Consider the following 19,693-nt stretch of genomic DNA (forward strand, 5'->3'; position numbering starts at 1 on the left):
AATCCTTTGAGGCACTGATAAAATTACAACTAAAAACCAGGCTAAAATGTTTGTATGTTACTCTTGTTGTTTGAGAATAAGGTTAAAATGGTACAAAAAAATTAACAACTTTAATCGCCATTAATTCTTTCACAGGTGTTTTATGCCCACGTATGCGTGTATTTGAACGTCCCACAAAGTGATTGTTTAATTTTTAATGTTCCACTGCTATTTGTCGACGCTAGAGGGCAGCACCCGATAAAACAGGGACGAAAACCTGCCGCAAAGCAAACAAACCACAGACTAAATCCCACGAAGAAGCAAGGTTCATCCATTTGGGCTCATCTCTGCTAGCAGACAACGTAAACATTGGCACAACATTTCACTTTGCGCCTCCGTTTGCGGGCGCTTTTGTCGCTCCGGTCCACTCGGGGAAAACATCGCTATACAGCGGCTTGGATAAAATGTAACCGTCAACAATGGCTGTTTGCATTTGTGCATTTTTAACGCTGCCGAGGCCTTGAGTAGAGTTTGTCCTGCTAACAGAAGGTAAGACATCAGCCACTTCAGCCAGAGGCTATCAGGCTAAGCTAACGTCAGTCATTTTGGGTCCACACCACCCTACATCATTTTGGGCTTATTAAGTAATGCTGCGTAAATGACAATCTATCGATGCATTGTCGTTTGCCGTTTGAGGTACCTCAAGTGTTCCCGGTAACTAGTAATGGTCCGAAAATGACAATGTACACAGCTATTGCCTACAGACATTTCCTGTTATTCTTTCTCGTTATTATTCCCGAGTTTATTGAGAAAAAAACAACAACAAGGCACACGATCTGTCATTACATATATGTTTGCAATAGTACCAGTTGTATTGGAGCACTGTTGAAATAGTGGTCAGGTCTTATTATGGCTGGCTTGTATTCCAACTCGGGTAGGTGGTCACCCTTACACAGCTGCAAAATTCAGATAATGCAGAATCATCCGTTTCCAGTCGTGCTTGAGATACGAGAGACCTTAAGCTTTGACTCGCGAACTCAAACTTGAGATGTGAACTCAACTCACTTCACAATAATCTGCTGTTAAGCAAAGAATGACCAAGTCTTCAAAAAAAAGGTTTCAAGCTATTCATTGTCACTAGCAGTTGAAGTTCACTCCCATACGAAAAAGAAGCGACCAAATAATTACACATTGTTAAAAAATAACCCCAACATTTTGCCCCCATTAGTGATGCTAACACACAATGCAAAACACCTTAGACAGGCTAAGAAATAGCGTCACTGGTGCTGTGCTAATTACAACCCATTAAACAACGCATTTCTGAACTCAAACGGTCCAGCAACACATGCAAACAGGCAATATCACAATACACAAAGGCATATGTTCTTTATGCTCCAACAAAATAAACATTTTTGGAGCTTCCTGAGTCACTTGAACATAGTGGTGGCACTTCATTTGTGTAAATCACTGTTTAGTCCAATGCTTTTTAAGTACGTGGATAAACTAAAGAGTGATATTTTCTCTCTTAAAAACACATTAGAAAATTGTTGCTATCGTTATTTTATTTCTTTATTTTTTTGTTGTGGGGCGGCTGGAACAGATTGGGCTCTGCCAAATGGATTTTGGGCAAACTAACGTTGCTATTATTGTTGTCATTAGCTCATGATTCAGCTGGAGAAACCTGTGCTGCCTGGGACCATGCCAGTGGTCTGGCCCACCATCCTTGACCTGGGCAGGGATGAGTGCAAAAGGATACTGCGCAAACTGGGTAAATTTTAAGTTAGCGTCATAACATCTAAGTATGTTAACATTCATCAGCACAATATCGAGAGCTTTGAAACACTCTAAATGGCAAATGAGGAAGAGTAGTCATACGCATCTCAGTTGTAGGTCCTTTGTTTGTATTCTAAGGAGCTTTATATTGAGGTCCCACATTATGAACATGTTGTTCTACTATTTCCAGAGTTGGAGGCGTACGCCGGCGTCATCAGCGCCCTCCGAGCTCAAGGTGACCTGACTAAGGACAAGAAGGATCTGCTGGGAGAGCTCACCAAAATCCTCGGGTAATTCTACCATGCACAAACCTTTTCGACCTACTGCAGTACTTGTGTGAACAAAGAATGATTATTCAAACCCATTTTAATGTCAAAATGTTCAGTTCTTTTCTGATATAGTGTCAAGTATTTTTCACATTCCCCATTTTTTGCGTCATCTTTCCACATTTTTCCATGACACAAACCATCCCAAATTCAGTGTTAAACTCATTCAAGACATTGACAGAATTATTTTTCACATTCCTTGAATGCTTTATTTTTTTCATTTTTTTTTTTAAGTTTCAAATTTGCCAAGAGAAAATTCTCAAGTAAATGTAGATCCCCTCCCCTTTTTTTTAATTTATTTTTTATTTTTTATTTTTTGCCTTATCCTTCCAAATTAGTCAACTGGTACAAAACCATTCAATTTCCAAAAGGCAATTGTGTGACTTAATATTCACATCACATTAATTTCCAGTTTTCCCCAAATTCCGCAACATAATAAAAATTTCCGCATTTCCTTTCTACATTTCTCAACCACTCTTTTGCAATTTCAAATTATTCAGATCATTCTGTACATTTGCTTCACATTCTCCGGTTACTGTTTTGCGATTATGTTAACTTGCCTACTGCTAGCAGTATTAGCCTTTTAGCAACTTTCTTCAAAAATTGAAAATAAAATGCACAGCAAACTCGATTGCTCTAATTTCAGGAATTTTCATATTGGTACGCTAATTCACTAGGCAATTGCGTTCTCTAGTTTGACGTGACTTCTTCCTCCTCAGCATCTCAACCGAGCGCCACCGCGCCGAAGTGCGCCGGGCCGTCAATGACGAGCGCCTTTGCACCATTGCGTACCAGTTGAGTGACTAACCGTCAGCGAGCGATTTGTTTGAAACCAAGTGCGTCTCACTCACCTTTGGCGGCGTCTCCGCAGCATGGCGGGTCAGAACAGCTCGTCCGAGTGGTCCATCGAGGGCCGCCGGTTGGTCCCGTTGATGCCCAGGCTAGTCCCGCAGACGGCGTTCAGCGCCACGGCCAACGCTGTCGCCAGCGCCGCCGCCACTCACAACGCCTCCATGATGTTGCCAGCTGAGACGGGGAACAAGGAAGGTGGGTTGACGTTGTTTTGTGCAAGGTTCAACATTGATGGTGGTCAGGTGGCCCAGGGCCACCACGTGACTGTCAGGAGACAGATGCTGGCTTGACCGGTCTGTTACAAAGTTAATAAATAAATGCAATGAAATCAATATCTTCTTGCTTTAATTCAATAGTTATGATGTAAATTGATCAATCATCATGATTTTTGTTGGGTTTTTTTTATTTATAAAATATTCTTAAACTACGCTGTGTATTTTCTTTTGCATATTAGGTTCATAAATCTTTTATGGAATGGCTTGAACAAGATATAAAGCCCAGAAATGTCAAATGTGAAATATTCAGTTTGAGGTTAAACTTGCGTTAGGCTGATGTTTGTTTGTTTTTGAGGCAGCTAAATATACCGATTATTTGTAAGGAGGCCGATATTTGATATATTCTTTTAGAATGAACTGGCAAATATTGGCCTTCAATTAAAAAAAATGAATACAAATTCCAACTTTTTTGCCATGTGTTTACTCAATTCAACCTAACCTACATTAAGGATACAGTTCTCCAAAATTTCCCAAAAATTGTTGAATAGTCACTTTGTTTTAATTTCCCAGGACCTGGAGCATCTCTCATAAAGTTAATAATAAATAAATTGTTCCCTGAGGTTAACACAGTTGCAAATCTCTTATCCACTTTGGAAAAAAAAAGCAGATGCCGATGTAAAGCAAATTGCTGAATATCAGTGCCGATAATTGTTCTGTCGCCAGTTTATACTGCAAAAAAAACCCAAAAAACTCATAACATGCAACAAAACGGATCTACACCGAAGTAATGCTATATAAAAGGATTAAGTAATGCAGATAAAGATGCTATATATGAAATCATCCTTGCAATTTATCGTATTATATCATGAACACACAAGGCAATCACCCTAAACGGCTAATAATAATAATAATAATACAGTGACAGAAAGCTTACCACGCGTCCAGAGCTCTCCTTTGCCTTGCCTCTTTTTGAAAATTTTTTTTTTGCCTTTGTGCTTATGTGGCGCAGAAAGCATATAGCCAGCCTATGTGCTTTGTGACATCAGCTCTCACAAGGCTCTTTGATCTTTATCATTCGTAATAGAGCTTTGCGATTGTGTCACATTAAAGATAATTCCCCTGCTGTTCCCCTGCACCGTTCACAAATGTACTCCCAAGAGTGGCACTGTTTCAAAATGGTCTTTTACACGGAAATGCATCTTTTACATCAATTACACATCTTACAACATTACCCTTAAAAAAAACTTGATCTCTGCCAGCCCTCCCATGCTTGTCACTCAATATAGATGCAATACTTGAAAATACTTCCATGGACTGATTCCATTTAGTCATTTGGCACCATCTTCTGACTTCTTTTGGCATTTCCGAAAGCAAGCTTCCAAAGAAACATTTTCAGTGACTAGCTGGGCAATGGTTCCTTTGGAAGAAAAATGTGGTTAATCGGCCAAGCGCAAATATCTAGAAGAATACTCTGCGCAACTAGTCTCAGGATTCTCCTCATCCTCATCATTTTCCTCTCAGTGGTGGTGTGTTATTCTTACACAAGCACAACGGGCACGTCCAGCAGTTCCACAGCCACAAGCTGCGCCATAGGAATGGCTACCAAGTCCCCACGGCCGCCCAGCCCGTCGTCCAGTGTGGTGGTGCTGCCCAGCGGAAGTACCGTCTACGTCAAAAGTCAGCCAAATGACACCACGTGAAGCTTCGTCTCTGAGAAATGTGGCGTATCCATGAATCAGATTTTTTTTATTTTTAGGCGTGAGCTGCTCCGACGAGGATGAGAAGCCGCGCAAACGGCGTCGGACCAACTCGTCCAGCTCGTCGCCGGTGCTGCTAAAGGAGGTGGCCAAGGTGTCGCCGCCCGTGGCCAAGCACATGGCGGGGGTTGCGGCGCCGGTTGTGAGCGGCAGCCCCAAGATGAGCAACATCATGCAGAGCATCGCCAACTCGCTGCCACCGCACCTGTCGCCTGTCAAGATCACGTTCACCAAGCCCACCATCCAGACCACCAGCACCGCCACGCAAAAGGTGGGTGGCGCTCACCCGTTCACTGCCGCACACCTGCAACAAGCGATGGCCGATGCCTTGAACGGTGGCGAGTGCCTAATAAAGCTAAAATGACCCAAAATTGCTTCCTTCGCGTTGAAGCTTAAGGCAGCCCTTTTCTTTGCAGGTGATCATCGTGACGACTTCACCGAGCTCCAACTTTGTGCCCAACATCTTGTCCAAGTCCCACAACAACACCGGCGTGTCCAAGCTTGCCTCCAGCGCCATCCTGACCACGCCCACCCAGAAGCAGACGGTAGTCTTCCCGGCGGCCACATCCGGCGCCTCGGCCGCGCCCGCCGTCACCACCGTGGTCTCCTCCACGCCCTCGGCCGTTATGTCCACCGTGTCCACGTGTAAGTGGCGTCATCAAGTTCCTTACCATTTCCTACCTGAAACAATACCACAGAAAAAAAAAACTCAACCATTTGTGAATTATGGATACAGAAATGGCCAAACATGTCGCCGTTGTTTTGTGCTTCAGGCGCCGCCTCGGCAGGAGTGAAGGTTGCCTCGGCTAGGCTGCCCTCCCCAAAGACCCTGGTGGGCTCGCCCACGCAGATCCTGAGCCAATTCCCCAAGCAGCAATCGCCCAAGCAGCTGCAGGCGTCGGCCATGGGGGCTTCTGGTGTGGGTCAAGCGCACGCTGCCGCCGCCTCGCCAGGCCCAAAGCCAACCATTCAGATCAAGCAAGAGTCTGGTAAGGGAATTTCCACTTTTTACTAGTCCCATAAAAAACAAAGGTAGGGCCCATTCCCCGTTTAACCTGTTTGGGGAGACGAAGACGAAGGGTGGAAAAACAATTAACATTGAACAATAAAACATTTAATTAATTTTGTTGCAATATACTACATTATAATGCTAACAAAAATTAATTAAAAAGATGAGATGAGACATGAGGGGTGCCATTGGGATTGGGCCCAGAATTACAAATTTTTGACGGGAAACAAATTTAAATACTAACTGTATTAGATGTACTTTTTGAGAATTTCACATTTTCCTTGACTGGGTAAAATTCCCAAATAAATTGAGTCATTCAGGAAATACTGCCAAATATTAAACAAATTTACAACATAACTTGAATATATACCTTAAGAAATTTCCATGAGAAAATCTCTCCCTCCCCCGTTTTTTTTTGTGTTCTCTTAAAACACACAAATGTCCACTGCTGTTCAAATTCAGCATTGCAGTTCAGTGTCAGCTCTTCACAATTCACTTGCAAGTGGAATGATCTTGTTGCTTTCTAGGGGTGAAGATCATCACGCAGCAGGTCCAGCCCAGCAAAATCCTACCCAAACCGTCATCAGTGGCGCTGTCCAGCAGCAGCTCCTCCCCCATCATGGTGGTCAGCAGCAACGGCGCCATCATGACCACCAAGCTGGTCACTCAGCCCACAGGTTGGTGGGTGACTCGTTCGCTTCCTAGGAAAAGAATGGTGCAATTGGGAAAAAATGTTGAATAGAATTCATTCTGTGACCAAGAGGTAGGGACTGAGCCTTTATTATTGAGGCCCCACATTTTTTTTTAATTGCCTTAAAATAGTTACAAAGTGCTACACCAAGTTTCTTGGCACCTTGCTTGTACCAAAGCAATACTTCTACTGCGTATTTTGGACTATACTGTCGGTGCTTGAGGTAGTTCTGCAACGTTGTGCTTGCAGCCACCCAGGCCACCTACTCGAGGCCCACCGTCACGCCCAACCTGGGCGCCCGCATCTCGGCCTCGGCCGGCGGCGCCACTTACGTTAAGACCACGAGCGGCAGTATCATCACGGTGGTGCCCAAGTCCTTGGCCACGCTGGGCGGGAAGATCATCAGCAGCAACATCGTGTCCGGTAGGTTTTGGAGATAGGGGCGCTCCATCGAGGAACAGGCTCGCGCGTCTTCAACTTGTGGAGCCGAGCTAATCATATTCAATAAAATGTCACGCGACTGTGATGTACTGTACATCATCTGGAGGAACTGTGAATCAATATTTAACTAATAACGTGTCACAAATTAAATGGCTTATATGTCATTTCCACCGAAGATTTTTTTTTTTTTAATAATTGTTATTATTTATGCAAAACTGTGTTTCGTCCCCAGGCACCACCACAAAGATCACCACTATCCCCATGTCATCCAAACCCAATGTGATCGTGGTCCAGAAAACCAGCGCCAAAGGGGCCACCATCCAAGGGCTGCCCGGCAAGAACGTGGTGACTACGTTGTTGAACGCAGGGGTCAGTCCTTTTTCACAATATTTCATAACAACAACGAAGAACGCCAGGGACTGCTGGTTGTCGCAAGTATTAGCGCTGACCAAGTGACGAATCATTTCAACAAGTGTTGTCCACCGACGTCAGGGGGAGAAGAGCCTACAGACCGTGCCGGGTGCCAAACCGGCCATCATCACTACTGGCAGGCCCATCACCAAGATGATCGTCACGCAGCCTAAAGGCCTGAGCGCCGGCGCCTCGTCTGCCGCCGCCACCAAGATCATCCCCACCAAGATTGTCTACGGCCAGCAGGGCAAGACGCAGGTCAGGCTTTTGACCCTTGGCCTACGTTTTTATTTTTTTTTTTACTTCATTGTTTTTAATGAATAAATGAACCAATCATTTAATTTTCTTTTTTCCCCCCAAGATATATTGACAAATTAAACAATTATTTAAGTAGATAATGTCAAATGTTGATGTGATTTTTTTTTTTCTTTCATGCTCATCTTTAAGTGTTGTATTTATAACAAGTGAATTATAATTCCTGCATAAATCAAATAACACCTGTTTGAATGAGCAATAAAATAATCTTCAAATGTTTATAAACGTTTTAATAATAGAGTAATTCATGCTCATTTTTATAAGATAAATCATAATTAGTTCACCAATTTCAAAAATCGTCTGATATATGTAAAAAAAACTCTGTAGTTCATTATTTAAAAATAATTTGGGTTATTAAATCATACTTTATATGCACATCTGTGTTTTAGTACAATTTTCAATTTCCATTATAATTCATTGACAAGTTTAGTATTAAAATGTTGCACCAATCGCAAAGCATTTTTTTTCCACATTCGAAGTGTACTGCTGTCGTGCTGGTAATGATTGCATCCGTCTTTTTTGCTGTGTTTTTTTTTTTTTGGGTGCAGGTCCTCATCAAGCCCAAGCCGGTGTTCCAGACGGCCATGATGAGTGACCAAACCCGGCAGCTGGTCAGCGAGACCTTGCAGCAGGTCACCCGCACAGCCGACACGGGCCACATTACTGTTCATGACGCCGCAGCGAAGGACGAGTGTGGCACCCCCATGGAAACTGGCAGCTCGGCTGGCGAAACGTCGCACGGTAGGGAGGATGCAGCGGTAGCGAAGTACTTGCACTGTGTATTGAAGATGCCACGCCCCTAAATGAAACGTCATATGTACAGTAACAAAGTGTTAGCTCGTGGCAATTGTTGATTGTGGCCTCCCTTTCGCCCCCCCTAGCAGACACGCAGACGGTGCTTCATGTGCTGTCATCCCGAGAGCTCGAGTGGGCGGAGCAGGAGGTGGAGTCAGCCCCGACCGTCATCTACCAGGAAGTGACCGCCTCCGAATCCCAGTCAGCCGCGTCCACCATTAAAGCTCTGCTTGAGCTGCAGCAGACCTCAGGTAACTCCAGTACAAGTCACCTGGACGTGATGGCTATTTGAATTAATCCGTGAAGTATAAAAATGTGGTTGTGAATGCCGAACCACCGATATGCAGGGATTCACTGAATGTGAGATAATCATTTCAAATTCCGTAGGTAATCTCATATGTGTTTGCTTCTAGTGAAGGAGAAGGGCGAGTCTAAACCCAGACAGCACACACACATCGACCTGAGCCAGATGGCCGTGCCCATCCAACTGGCGCAGGAGAAGAAGAGCAGCCCGGAGTCATCCAAGCCGCCCTGCCCCGAAGCCGAAGTGGGCGCCGACACCCTGGCAGCGGGTACGCCCTGTCTTCGCCATCTTGTGGCCTTGTGAGGCTTCTATTGCAAACAATTGGTTGATATTTCCCTCGCAGGTAAAGTGAGCAGGGCTGGCGCGTCGACAGAGGAGGACGTGGCCGCTGCCGCGTCCTCCACGATTCCCTATAAAAGCATCGTCCAGGTCACCGTGCCAACCAAGCCAGTCGCCACACCGCCTGTAACCACGGTGACGCACATCAGCCTCAGGGTGAGTGGAACACTCTTTATTGCCACCCTTTAAAAAAAAAAAAAAAAAGACCATATTATGTGTTTATTGAGAATTCATGACAAAGTCTCAAGGGGGCCTTTCTCAAGTTGAAATGGAAATCGGCCATTTTTTTTTTGAGACAACCATTTTGGGCAAATTTCTGCAGTCTTGCTCATTTTGGGTTTGAAGCTTTCAAATTGCGACACCAGTTCCACCAGTCAGTACAAATTTGGGTCGACATGTCCATCTTGACAGGACACACAAAAAAGCTTCCAGGACCCATTGCCAAAAGTCAGCCATTTTGATTTGAAGCAGCCATTTTGGTGCAGGATTCCAACAAACTCCAACTGATTAAAGAGCCCAGAGTATCTTTAAGGTTTTTTTCCTTCATAATGGTTTATTTTTGTTGCAGCCTTCCGATGGTAAAAGCGAGTCTGTATTGGAGGTGAGCGAGCTGGAAGGCGACACGCTGGACCCTCAGACGGGCTTGTTTTACCGCTCCAGCAACCAGACGGAGGCCACTAAGCAAGCCCCGCATGCCGCTCCTCATCCCCCAGCTGCCAGCCTACCAGAGGGCACCACTCAACCTCCTCCGCCTCCTCCCCCTCCTCCTCCTCAGCTGCAGAGTAAACCTCAGCTCAGCCAGCCTCTTCCCTCCTCCTCTTCTTCCTCGTCATCCTCCTCGTCATCCTCACCGGCCAAGAAGCTCCCCAAACTGCGAGAGCAGAGTCCGGCCAAGCCTCAAGGTGCTGCCACCTCGCCTGTCACGCCTCAGCTGCCCAAACTGCAGCAGGCGCCCACGTCGCACCACAGGCCGCTGCACGCGCCCATGTCGCACCCCCCACCGCTGCAGGCGCACCACCCAGTTGGCGCTGAGAAGGCCGCGCCGGGACAGGTCAGTCCTAAGAAAAAACATATATAGTGGGCTAAATTATTGGAGAACTTGGAAAAAAAAACACACCCCTTCATTTTCTGATGCAAATTTTCAATTTAAAAATATTTTTCTTTGTTGTACTGAGAAAAGTTGTTTGTCAACAAAAAAGAAAACATCCATACCTCTCACTAAAAAAAAAAAACAAGATATAAATGCAATATAATATTTTTTATATTTTAATATAATATAATAAAATATTTTGCTTTGGTTTCCAAGTAAAAAAAAAATAACACCAATCAATAGCGTAATAGGACTAATATTCATGAATTAAGGGTTAGATTCCACAACAGGTAGACTTTTTTTCTGAAACGTCATAGCTTGGTAAAATCCATAATTCTCAAGCTTGTATGTCAAACTTAAACACAAAAAAGGAAATATCTCAAAAACTTGATGTGCTCGATAGAAGTAACGACATTTTTTAAATTATAATATATATCCAAAATATGTTTAGGGGCACAAAGAAGAAAGGAAAAAAAGCCGTCTGATTAAAATTTGCTGTTGACCAGTGTAATTATTATTTGACATATTAATTATAAAGTCATTGCTTTAGAAATCTTCCAAGTTTCATTACAAAACTGCGCTTAGCCCACTCAAAGTTGCTCAATTGACAAAAGTGACTTGTTTGACTTCCAATGGCAAACCAAGTTAATGGCAAGTGTCATGTCACGTGTTGGAGCGCAGCAGCCAATCATCACGCAGAGCGCCACCGTCACCAAAATCACCTTCGGCGGCACCCAGCACCAGCAACAGGCCGCCCACGCGTCACCTGTCCCGAGTGGTGAGGCCGAGCTCGCGGGTGAGTCGGGCTCAGGACCGGCGGTGGACGAGGAGGCCTCTGTGTCCGATATCCTGAAGATCTCCATGATGGAGGCCCAGATTGACCCCGGCACTGAGCCCGTGCTGGTGGACTCGTCTGGCGACCGGCCGCCCTTGGCGCAGACCCTGGAGGCCAAGCGTGTGGCGGCCCAACACTTTGCCAAAGAACACCTGGAGGTCATCCAGGTACATATGTGCTCCTTACCAATACCCTCAATTTTGCTATTCCCCATTTTTGCACGAAAAATATTTGCGGGTTTTCATTTTTCTTTTCCAGAAAACAATGTATAACTTATCGGGGATGAGGGGGCAGATTTTTTTTTTTTGCCCTTTTTATCCCTGCTCCCCTTAAAAAAGACATTTGTGCAGTTTTCTGGACAAATGAGGGGGGGGGGCAATTATCGTATTTACAACAAGCTAGTAATATTTTTTAGAAGAAAAAAATATCTCGTTTTTTGTGATTTTTTTTTTTTTTTTTTTGCCCTAATTCCATGTTTTTAAAATGGTCGACATTTTCTTTAAAACAAATATTTTTTGTGTGGCAATAATACTTTTTCTTTTCTAACAAATGTTTTTTGTTTATTTAACGCATGATTTAAAAATATTTTCTCTGTTTATATATTAAAAATTCTATTTTTTTTTTTCACAGGCAAAACAAAACAAAATAATACAGAAGTTGAACTTGACTCATGTGACTCTGCTAAACTAAGCGCTCAGTTATTCTTTTTTTGTGGCGCTCAGGTGATCCCTCAGTACTCGATCGTGCCGGACTCAAGCCAGTCCAACGTGGTGGTGGAGCCCAGCGGCTTCCTAGAGATCACAAACTACACCAGCCAACAGTTGGACGACGATGACGACGGCCCCACCGAGCACGATGTGGACAGCGGCAATGACGCCGGACCCCCCTCGCCCTAGACCTGACCCGCCCCTTCCACTCGACACCCACTTTGTTACAGAGTATGCCGGACTTTTCGAGCCGCTTGCTTTTTAACCCTCACCAACTTTTCATAGGAGCGACAATGGATCAAAAATAGTGTCGTGAAAGAAGGAATTGATGTACTGTTTGTTTTTGTAAGATACGATACCAAGAAGTCATCTTTTAGTGTTTCGACTTTTCCTTTTGTACCTTTTCGAAGTTGTCCACAGGATTCGTGTAATGTCCAAAATAAATGATCCAACTAGAATATGTTGTTTGTCACTTGTGAAGGAGAACAAATTGATTTTTAAATTTTGCTCAACAAGCAGGGTTAAAAGGTCATTAACATTCAATTTATTCCCACACAATAATATTTCTGGAAAAAATGGAAAATCAACAGTCACCAAACTTTATTTGCCTAAAATTGTTTTTTTAAATCAAACCCCAAGCTGATTATTTGGAGTTTATATATATATATATATGCGTAAAAAAACACATGCATGTATGTCCAAATTTTTTCTTTTAATGGCGCAATAAACATTACTGGTTAAAATGGGGACATTTTTTTCTTATTCCCCCAGAAATCTTAGTTTACTTAACATAATTTTGTTTTATAGATGAAAGTGGATAAACGAGTATCTGCAACTTATTTGCTTATCCCTTAAACGTCATTTTTTGCTTTCTGGATTTGAAAAAACATTTTTTTCATGTCCAACACCGTCATCTGAACAATTTGTTTTGGTAGCATAAGCAGTTTGGATAGTGGATGTTCGTTTTTGTAATAAGTATGACAATTCTTTGTGACAATTTAGCTCTTCGCTAATATATAAACTGCACTTCCAAGAAAAGCCACACGGTGGCATAGGACAGACACGTTTGCTTGGATGACAGGTAAAGAAAACAAAGCAGCCTCATTTGCTGTATTGATGTTAAAGCCTCTTATTCATTGCAAACATTTGTCAATATTCTTCTTATTACATGTTTATGACGCAAACAACACCACCACCAGCCTTGCTTTCGGAATGCAGTCACCACCTGCTTCTGCTGCTGGAATGAAGAGACAAGGTAACTGGGAACTGTACGTGTGTGCTAATATTACCAACGGTCAAAAAAAAAAAAGGCATTCCCCCCCTTTGTTTTTATAACCATCATCATAACCGTAATCATAAAATAGGGTGGTTACAGCTGAAACAGAACAAGGCATGCATAATGTAAAGGATATAACGTCCATGTACCATGTTGGTGTACATTTCATACATTATTTGTAATATTGAGCTATTATGCTACTATTTTTATATCAAAATATCTTCACAAAAAAAAAAAATCAATTGGGAATTTTTTTTCGCAGGGTGAGCAAGGCAAGGAGGGGTGTTGGTCCTTTCCATTTATTAATGCTGTCATACAAGTAAACAAAAAAATTATTTGATTCAAATGTCATGTATAGAATGAATGGAACCTTCCGAATGGATGCCGGTGTATGGAAAAAAAAAAGTCCACTTTGCGCTATAGAGAGGGACAAACAAACGTGTGTATTTGTGTGTAAGTGCAGAACCCAAAGAACCAATAAAAGTCTATTGGGATCGAGTTATTGTTGTCATCGTCGTCTTGGTGGTGGGTGAGCACGTCCCCCGCCGCCGCCGCTCTTTCTGTTTGTTGTAGTTGCGGTGAGGGTGCGCAGGTGGCGCCGTGTTCAGTCGATGTACTGCGAGAGCCAGCGGAATCCTTCTCCGTAGCCTTGGCGCTTCAGCACGCTGCACATGTACACCTCCAGGGGTCTCGTGTTCAGCTCCTTCAGTGGGATGTTGCCCTGCGGTAAACCAAGCATGCACCTTCAAAACCGTTTCAGTTCAAATAACACATTGAAGGGGGGGGGGGGATAACACGGAGACAGTAGTTGGCATTTCTGCCTTGCAGTTGACAGTTTCTAGGCAGCTGCTCACCTTGCCTGTCGTCTGGCCGTACAGTCCAAATATTTCCCTCAGCCGCTCCTCGCTGATGGCCTCCGGCCGGTCGATCTTATTGCCCAGGATAAGAATGGGCACGTTTCCGATGGTCTCGTCCGTCATCAAACCCTGAACATAATGCAAAGGTCGCACAAGGTTTCAAATGCGTCGTCACTAGCGGGAAAGGCCGCATGCTACATTAGCTTCACAGATGCCACATGGTGTCATGGAAGTGCCAACATACGGATATACATGGAGTTGGTCACCACAATGAGGTGGAAGAAAATGTGTTCTTCTTTCCATAGGATAAAGAATGTGTGATTTATACCTTCTGTCTACACGTGTTGCTTAATCAGTTGTGTTCAGCTATTTAGAAGAATTGTTCCAGCTGTGTGTGATCTTTTACAGTTCCAGGACCTCAGGGTGGAAATGCATGTGCATATTTGAGGTCACTCACGTCAAGTTCCGCTTTAGATTCCGCCAATCTGATGCCGTCGGCGCAGTCCACCAGGAAGACGATGCCGTTGATGGCGGGGAGGTAGTGTTTCCACACTCGGCGAGCTGGCGGCAGCATGCACACAAACGGGTCATTTGCAGTCACTTTGCGTCGCCGTAGCGCCAATAAACATGACATACCTTGCGCGTGGCCTCCAAGGTCAAACGTGGTGAATGTCATACCGGCAATCGTCAGCTCTTCCGAGGCTGGACGGTGACGTGAGGGAAGCAATCAAAATTGTCAGTGAAGGAAAAGCCAAAGCGGTTCTTTTTCATGTGGTGATCGCTTGCAGTACTGACTTGGATGTAAAGTGGGCACGTGCTGTCCCAGTCTGTCGTCTTTGAGCATGTGCAGTAGCGTAGTTTTGCCGGCATTGTCCAGGCCGAGGAACACGAGCTTGCCCGACTTCTTGTACAGTCCTGCAAAGAAATGATCACATGTAGGGCTGAACAATTTTGAAACATAAGATAATTAAAAATGTGTCCCCTCAATATTGGGATTGCAAAAATTTTAATTACAATAAACTATATTTAGGGGGTGGGCAGCATGACGGGGATATGGCGCAGCGCGATTCCAGGGTGTGACCGCTGGTAACAATTTTGTATTTATTTTTTAACTGTAGTATAATAAAGTGTAATTGCACATTAACTACAGTAGGTGGCAGTGGCGCAGCCTCTCGTCAGATTGCGAGTATTCGCTCTTCAGCAGAGGTGTACTCACAACAATTTTATTGATAAATTATACTATTTTTTTGGGTTGTGCCAGAGAGTTAGAGCAAACAATACTGCCAACCAATTTCAGGCAAAGGGAATCCTGTTCCAGGTAATTAGACATGCATAATCACAAAAGTAGGAATTTGTGCCGCAGGGTTTTGCACCAAAATCTAATGTCACGTTCCACATCAGCGGGAAACAAGAACGGCTTTTTGAATTCCTAAATCAAGGCGACATTAGTTTTACTACCACTTTTAGTAATCATCCCTCTGGGGAATTTTTTATTTTTTTGCTGTACTGAAAACGTCTTTTGTGTGTTTGCCCTCCTGAGTCAGCATGTGGTGATTGGCGCCACTCCTGACTCAACGCTACCCGTCGCGCACTGACAGGGACTGACGAACATGGTGTGTGGCCTGCCCTACAAGGTGAACAGGACCGACTGCCGCAGCTCTTGCCAGAAAAGCGGTCGCTAGTTGGCGGCTGCTTTGTCCTCATGTTGACGTGCTTGAGGAAGCGGGCAGTATTTCAGTGGTGACTCGTGTTGGATTCTCGCAGGAAGTCTTGCAGGTATGGTGTGAAAAGTCAAAGTGGTGAGTGCGTTTAAAAAAAAACTAAAAAAAAAAAAATATGTCACTCAAAGTAGCTGGTCCAAGTTCTAGTACTCACCTAAAAACTGTAGTACGCTATTGAACCCGCTATAAATCCAGTCAAATATGAATGACATATCTAGAGCTGATCAATCCTGTGAAGGGAAGCACAGCCAAGAATCAGAATGAAGGCAGCTGAACCAAATGTACAAGTAGGTGTTCTACATAGATAAAAATCTAACAAACAAAATATTACCTAACAATTACAAAATGAATAAAATATTCAAATTTGTTAAATACCTCTTCAAAAACAACACTTAGGTCAAGGTTATTCAATTTAATGAAAATGACACCTGGCTGCCAGGATGGCCGAGTGGTCTAAGGCGCCGCGTTCAGGACCCAGTCTCCCCAGGAGGCCTGGGTTCGAATCTCGAATTTCCCCATTGTGGGACTAATAAAGGCCAAATTATTATTAAAATTATTAAAACAGAGAAAACATTTTTCTTCATGAAATTAAAAAAAATAAAACAACTGATACTACGGTTAACATTTTTGAATCTATCAGAGAAATAATTTGTTCATTTAAAAAAAGAAAAAAAAATGGTTTTGCTCAATGTCCGCACTGAAGAAGAAAGGTCGTACAGTCATTTCAGAATTTTATTACACAATACTTAATGACTTTTTTTTTTATTTTAAAGCTTGGACTCAACAAATTCTTCTTATTATTTTTTTTAATCACTTTCTCGAGCAACTTTACTCTTTGCGACCTCTCCTCTCCCTAGTGATGTAACACGTCCGGGGCTAAAGTGTAACGAAGCCAAAGGTCGCCACCACATCAACTCCAGCTGAGCGACACGTCAGCCAGCGGTCACGCCGGCCGCCTCGTTATTGGTGTCACGTGCGTTAAAAACTGCAAACTAATGAGCCCAATGCCAGCTCCGTTGAAACTAATGTGCAAAAAAAATAATAATAATAATTTCAAGAAAGAGAATTACTTGGATTTGCATGCAGTTGGCCTTAACACAATGAACACAAATTTTTACGTTCGGTGAGAAGTTCATCAGGGAAAAAAAAAACGGGGTCCTTGGTTTATGTTTTCTGAGGTTACAAACCGCACACAATGAACTACTACGAGTCAAGTTCACACATGGCTACCAGTTTAATCTTTTATAATTAAAGGCAGTGAAATGCACAATGAAGTACAATTACGATATTTTGCGGTTGCAAACACTGAGCGATGGAATGTAGTAACGCAAGTACTCCCCAGTACACAAAGACACATTTGGCATACTAGGCAAGTCATCAATTTCATCCCTCCACTTTGAATGCCGCTTCCTTTGCTTGAGGTCGCAGGTGATCTGGAGCCCGTCCCTGATGGCAGACTACACCATGGACTGGTCACAGGTCAATCTCAGGGCACATACCGAGCCAGACGACCACTCACACTCACGTTTAAACTCGCACCGAATGGGAATCGAACCTACGCTTCCCACATCTTAGTCAGTTGAGTGTACTACGATATGAATTGCTGTTAATACATTAATTTATCAAGCTGAATTTGTTAAAATTATTCATACGTGGCTTCAGTAATTCTGATCTGAACTGCTACAGGAATTACTGAACACAATGAGGCCTAAGTCAGGCGCAGGCAAACTTTAGTCTACTACAGTATCTGTTAGTTTTGAGTGTGCACAGCTTTAAAAAGGCGAGAGGTGAGTGACATGGGCGTCAGTGACCGAGAGTGCTCAGGTTAGCGTCTTGAGTGACTTGGAGTGAACTGAGGCCATCGGCAGTTTGCGTACAAATGTACGTGGAAATGAAGTATTGCTCATGTTTGTGCTTAAATTGATACCTTGTGTTGGCTATCTTTATCTTCATTGTTAAATTTACTGTTTTCTTTTACAGACTTTTGCGTCCATTGAGCAAACCTCTTTTTACCCATAATTTTTTTTAGGAATACACATTTACTTTATGACATTTTCAAGGATATTAATTACACACAACGGAACAATCATAAACACGTTTTTTTCTTTTTTACAATTGTCAACAAATGTTTACTTTTTTGTCATTAGAAATGCTTTTCTCGATGATGCCAAGTAAGGCAAACGAGAACAGATTGTCAGCAATGCTGGAGTTATTCCTAAAAGTGAGTGCCTGTAAGGAATTCCCAACAGTTATAGATATATTTTACTTTTGAATAGACTGCGAACAAAATAAAAAATATTGGGCGTGACAGTTGGCAATGTAGCAGCGGAGTTGAGCACATCTTTAGGCAGGTAGATAAACAGTCTTGGCATACGGGGGAAACCAATGACTTCAAAGGAAAAACAACAAGGGGGATTCACACTTAAAAGGCTTGTGTCAAAACCGTTGACTAAAGATGACTGGAGCTCTACTACCAATGGGCTCATACGTAATCCCCGCCACGTCACACAGAGGACAGGCTGTTAACAAATTATCTTTATTTGGAGATACAAAAGCGAACATTTGAGTATCTGACAAAAAAAAATGATGATGCCGGCGGCTCTCGGTGGAGCTATCAGGAAGCTACTAGTTACGTGTCATTTTCTTCAAACGGCGACGTAGCATCGACAAGCCAGAAAACTCGTTAGCATCGAGCTAACACAACATAAACATCCCACTACGAAAAAAACACAAAAAAACTCAAGTTGTTTATTGAAAACACTAGTCTTTCTCGACGAGTAATAGACAGGTCGAAAAGAGCGAAGTTATTCAAGTTGACGTTAGCTTTGTTAGCCTAGCATAGCTAGCAACCGCGATGGCGAACGTTTCACGTTCAGACGACCGAATAAGTGCACGTCATCAGCCAGACAACTTACTCGTTCTTCAGGCGTGGATTCGTTTGCCAAGTGCGGTGGCTCGTCTGCTCATGTGAATGGGACTCTGGGGAAAATTTGAAGAGATCCCGCTGACAGCCAGCTCGCTCTTTCGATCGCTCGCCTATCTCCCTTTTTTTCGTGTTTTGTTAACTGAGCCACGACACCGCAATGGCTTCTTCTGCTTCTACTTCGTCTTTGCTGTTAAATGTCGCTTTGCAAACTGTAATAACGCACTACCGCCATCTATTGACTATTCAGCTATCGTGGAACACAACATCAGTTGCGTAGAAAATTGCCAGACAATCGTGTGGGTAATCATATTGCACACAACCTAAGTCAAAACACAATTCATATGTTATGTTTATTGATCAAGTCATTTTGTTGGTGGAATTCGCGTTACTTAGGCGGAACTACTTCACTGCGGCACCAAGTCCCATGTCATCGCTTTCCCTTACCCCTCCACGCGGCTAATGCATTATTATATTATTATAACACATGTTATGCAGTTACGATCAAAACAAAATTGTTTATATTGGAAGATTATATTGAATGTTTTTGGTATCTGAAAAAATATTAATCATGCACGAAGACAACCCAGAAAACACATCCATTCCGCTACAGTCACTTGAAACATATTGTAAATATATTATGTACCGTTAAAAACACAATATTATTTTCATATTGTGATATTTTACCGAGTATGTCATGGTATAAAAAGCTGCAACAAGTCATACATAAAACGCAACTATTTGATCATTACCCTTGGTCTTAAGGTTAATGCGTCCCTCTTTAACCAGGAAAGAGACAGAAACACAAAGTCAATTTCTTGTTTTGACGTATATTATTATTATTGAAAGTGCATAATTGTAAACATTGATATTTTTATTTGACTATTTGACACATGGCACCAATCGGGTAATGGTTAACATGTATGGAAATGTGAATTGAAAAATTAAAAAAATCAACATTATAATCAATGATGATTTTTTTTAGCTGCAAGTTACAAGATCCAAGCTCACATTTGAGGCAGCGCGGACACAAAATGCGGAAGCCAACTCTCTGGGAACCACTGCCTGCACCATGTT

The 19,693-nt window shown here is 43.0% G+C and overlaps 2 protein-coding genes across 3 annotated transcripts; one reads left to right on the top strand and one right to left on the bottom strand.

Moving 5' to 3' along the window:
* The first annotated feature begins 288 nt into the window (after positions 1-288).
* On the top strand, positions 289-12,297 carry emsy (EMSY transcriptional repressor, BRCA2 interacting). 2 transcript variants are annotated; one of them, XM_088280103.1, is made up of 20 exons: positions 289-528; positions 1,639-1,747; positions 1,943-2,042; positions 2,798-2,872; positions 2,950-3,125; positions 4,667-4,822; positions 4,902-5,173; positions 5,319-5,547; positions 5,676-5,891; positions 6,439-6,588; positions 6,852-7,025; positions 7,276-7,412; positions 7,536-7,712; positions 8,318-8,510; positions 8,651-8,815; positions 8,978-9,136; positions 9,212-9,363; positions 9,776-10,258; positions 10,979-11,299; positions 11,855-12,297. In XM_088280103.1, the coding sequence occupies exons 2-20, from the start codon at positions 1,642-1,644 to the stop codon at positions 12,026-12,028; spliced, it is 3,615 nt and encodes a 1,204-aa protein (XP_088136229.1). In that variant the 5' UTR covers positions 289-528; positions 1,639-1,641; the 3' UTR covers positions 12,029-12,297. The 2 variants fall into 2 exon arrangements, with proteins under 2 accessions (XP_088136229.1, XP_088136230.1); XM_088280104.1 differs by having other exon boundaries at positions 8,654-8,815.
* Positions 12,298-12,943: 646 nt separating this feature from the next.
* On the bottom strand, positions 12,944-18,812 carry sar1b (secretion associated, Ras related GTPase 1B). The gene is made up of 7 exons (XM_088280107.1): positions 18,609-18,812; positions 15,848-15,923; positions 14,768-14,887; positions 14,609-14,674; positions 14,430-14,533; positions 13,970-14,101; positions 12,944-13,836 (listed from the first exon to the last, which is right to left on the bottom strand). Exons 2-7 carry the CDS (start codon positions 15,903-15,905, stop codon positions 13,720-13,722), a joined length of 597 nt encoding a protein of 198 aa, XP_088136233.1. The 5' UTR covers positions 15,906-15,923; positions 18,609-18,812; the 3' UTR covers positions 12,944-13,719.
* Between the last annotated feature and the right edge of the window lie 881 nt (positions 18,813-19,693).

Source organism: Idiotropiscis lumnitzeri, chromosome 17 (genome assembly GCF_059441095.1).
Source record: "Idiotropiscis lumnitzeri isolate Australia: NSW breed Sydney's pygmy pipehorse chromosome 17, RoL_Ilum_1.0, whole genome shotgun sequence".
Classification (NCBI taxonomy): domain Eukaryota; kingdom Metazoa; phylum Chordata; class Actinopteri; order Syngnathiformes; family Syngnathidae; genus Idiotropiscis; species Idiotropiscis lumnitzeri.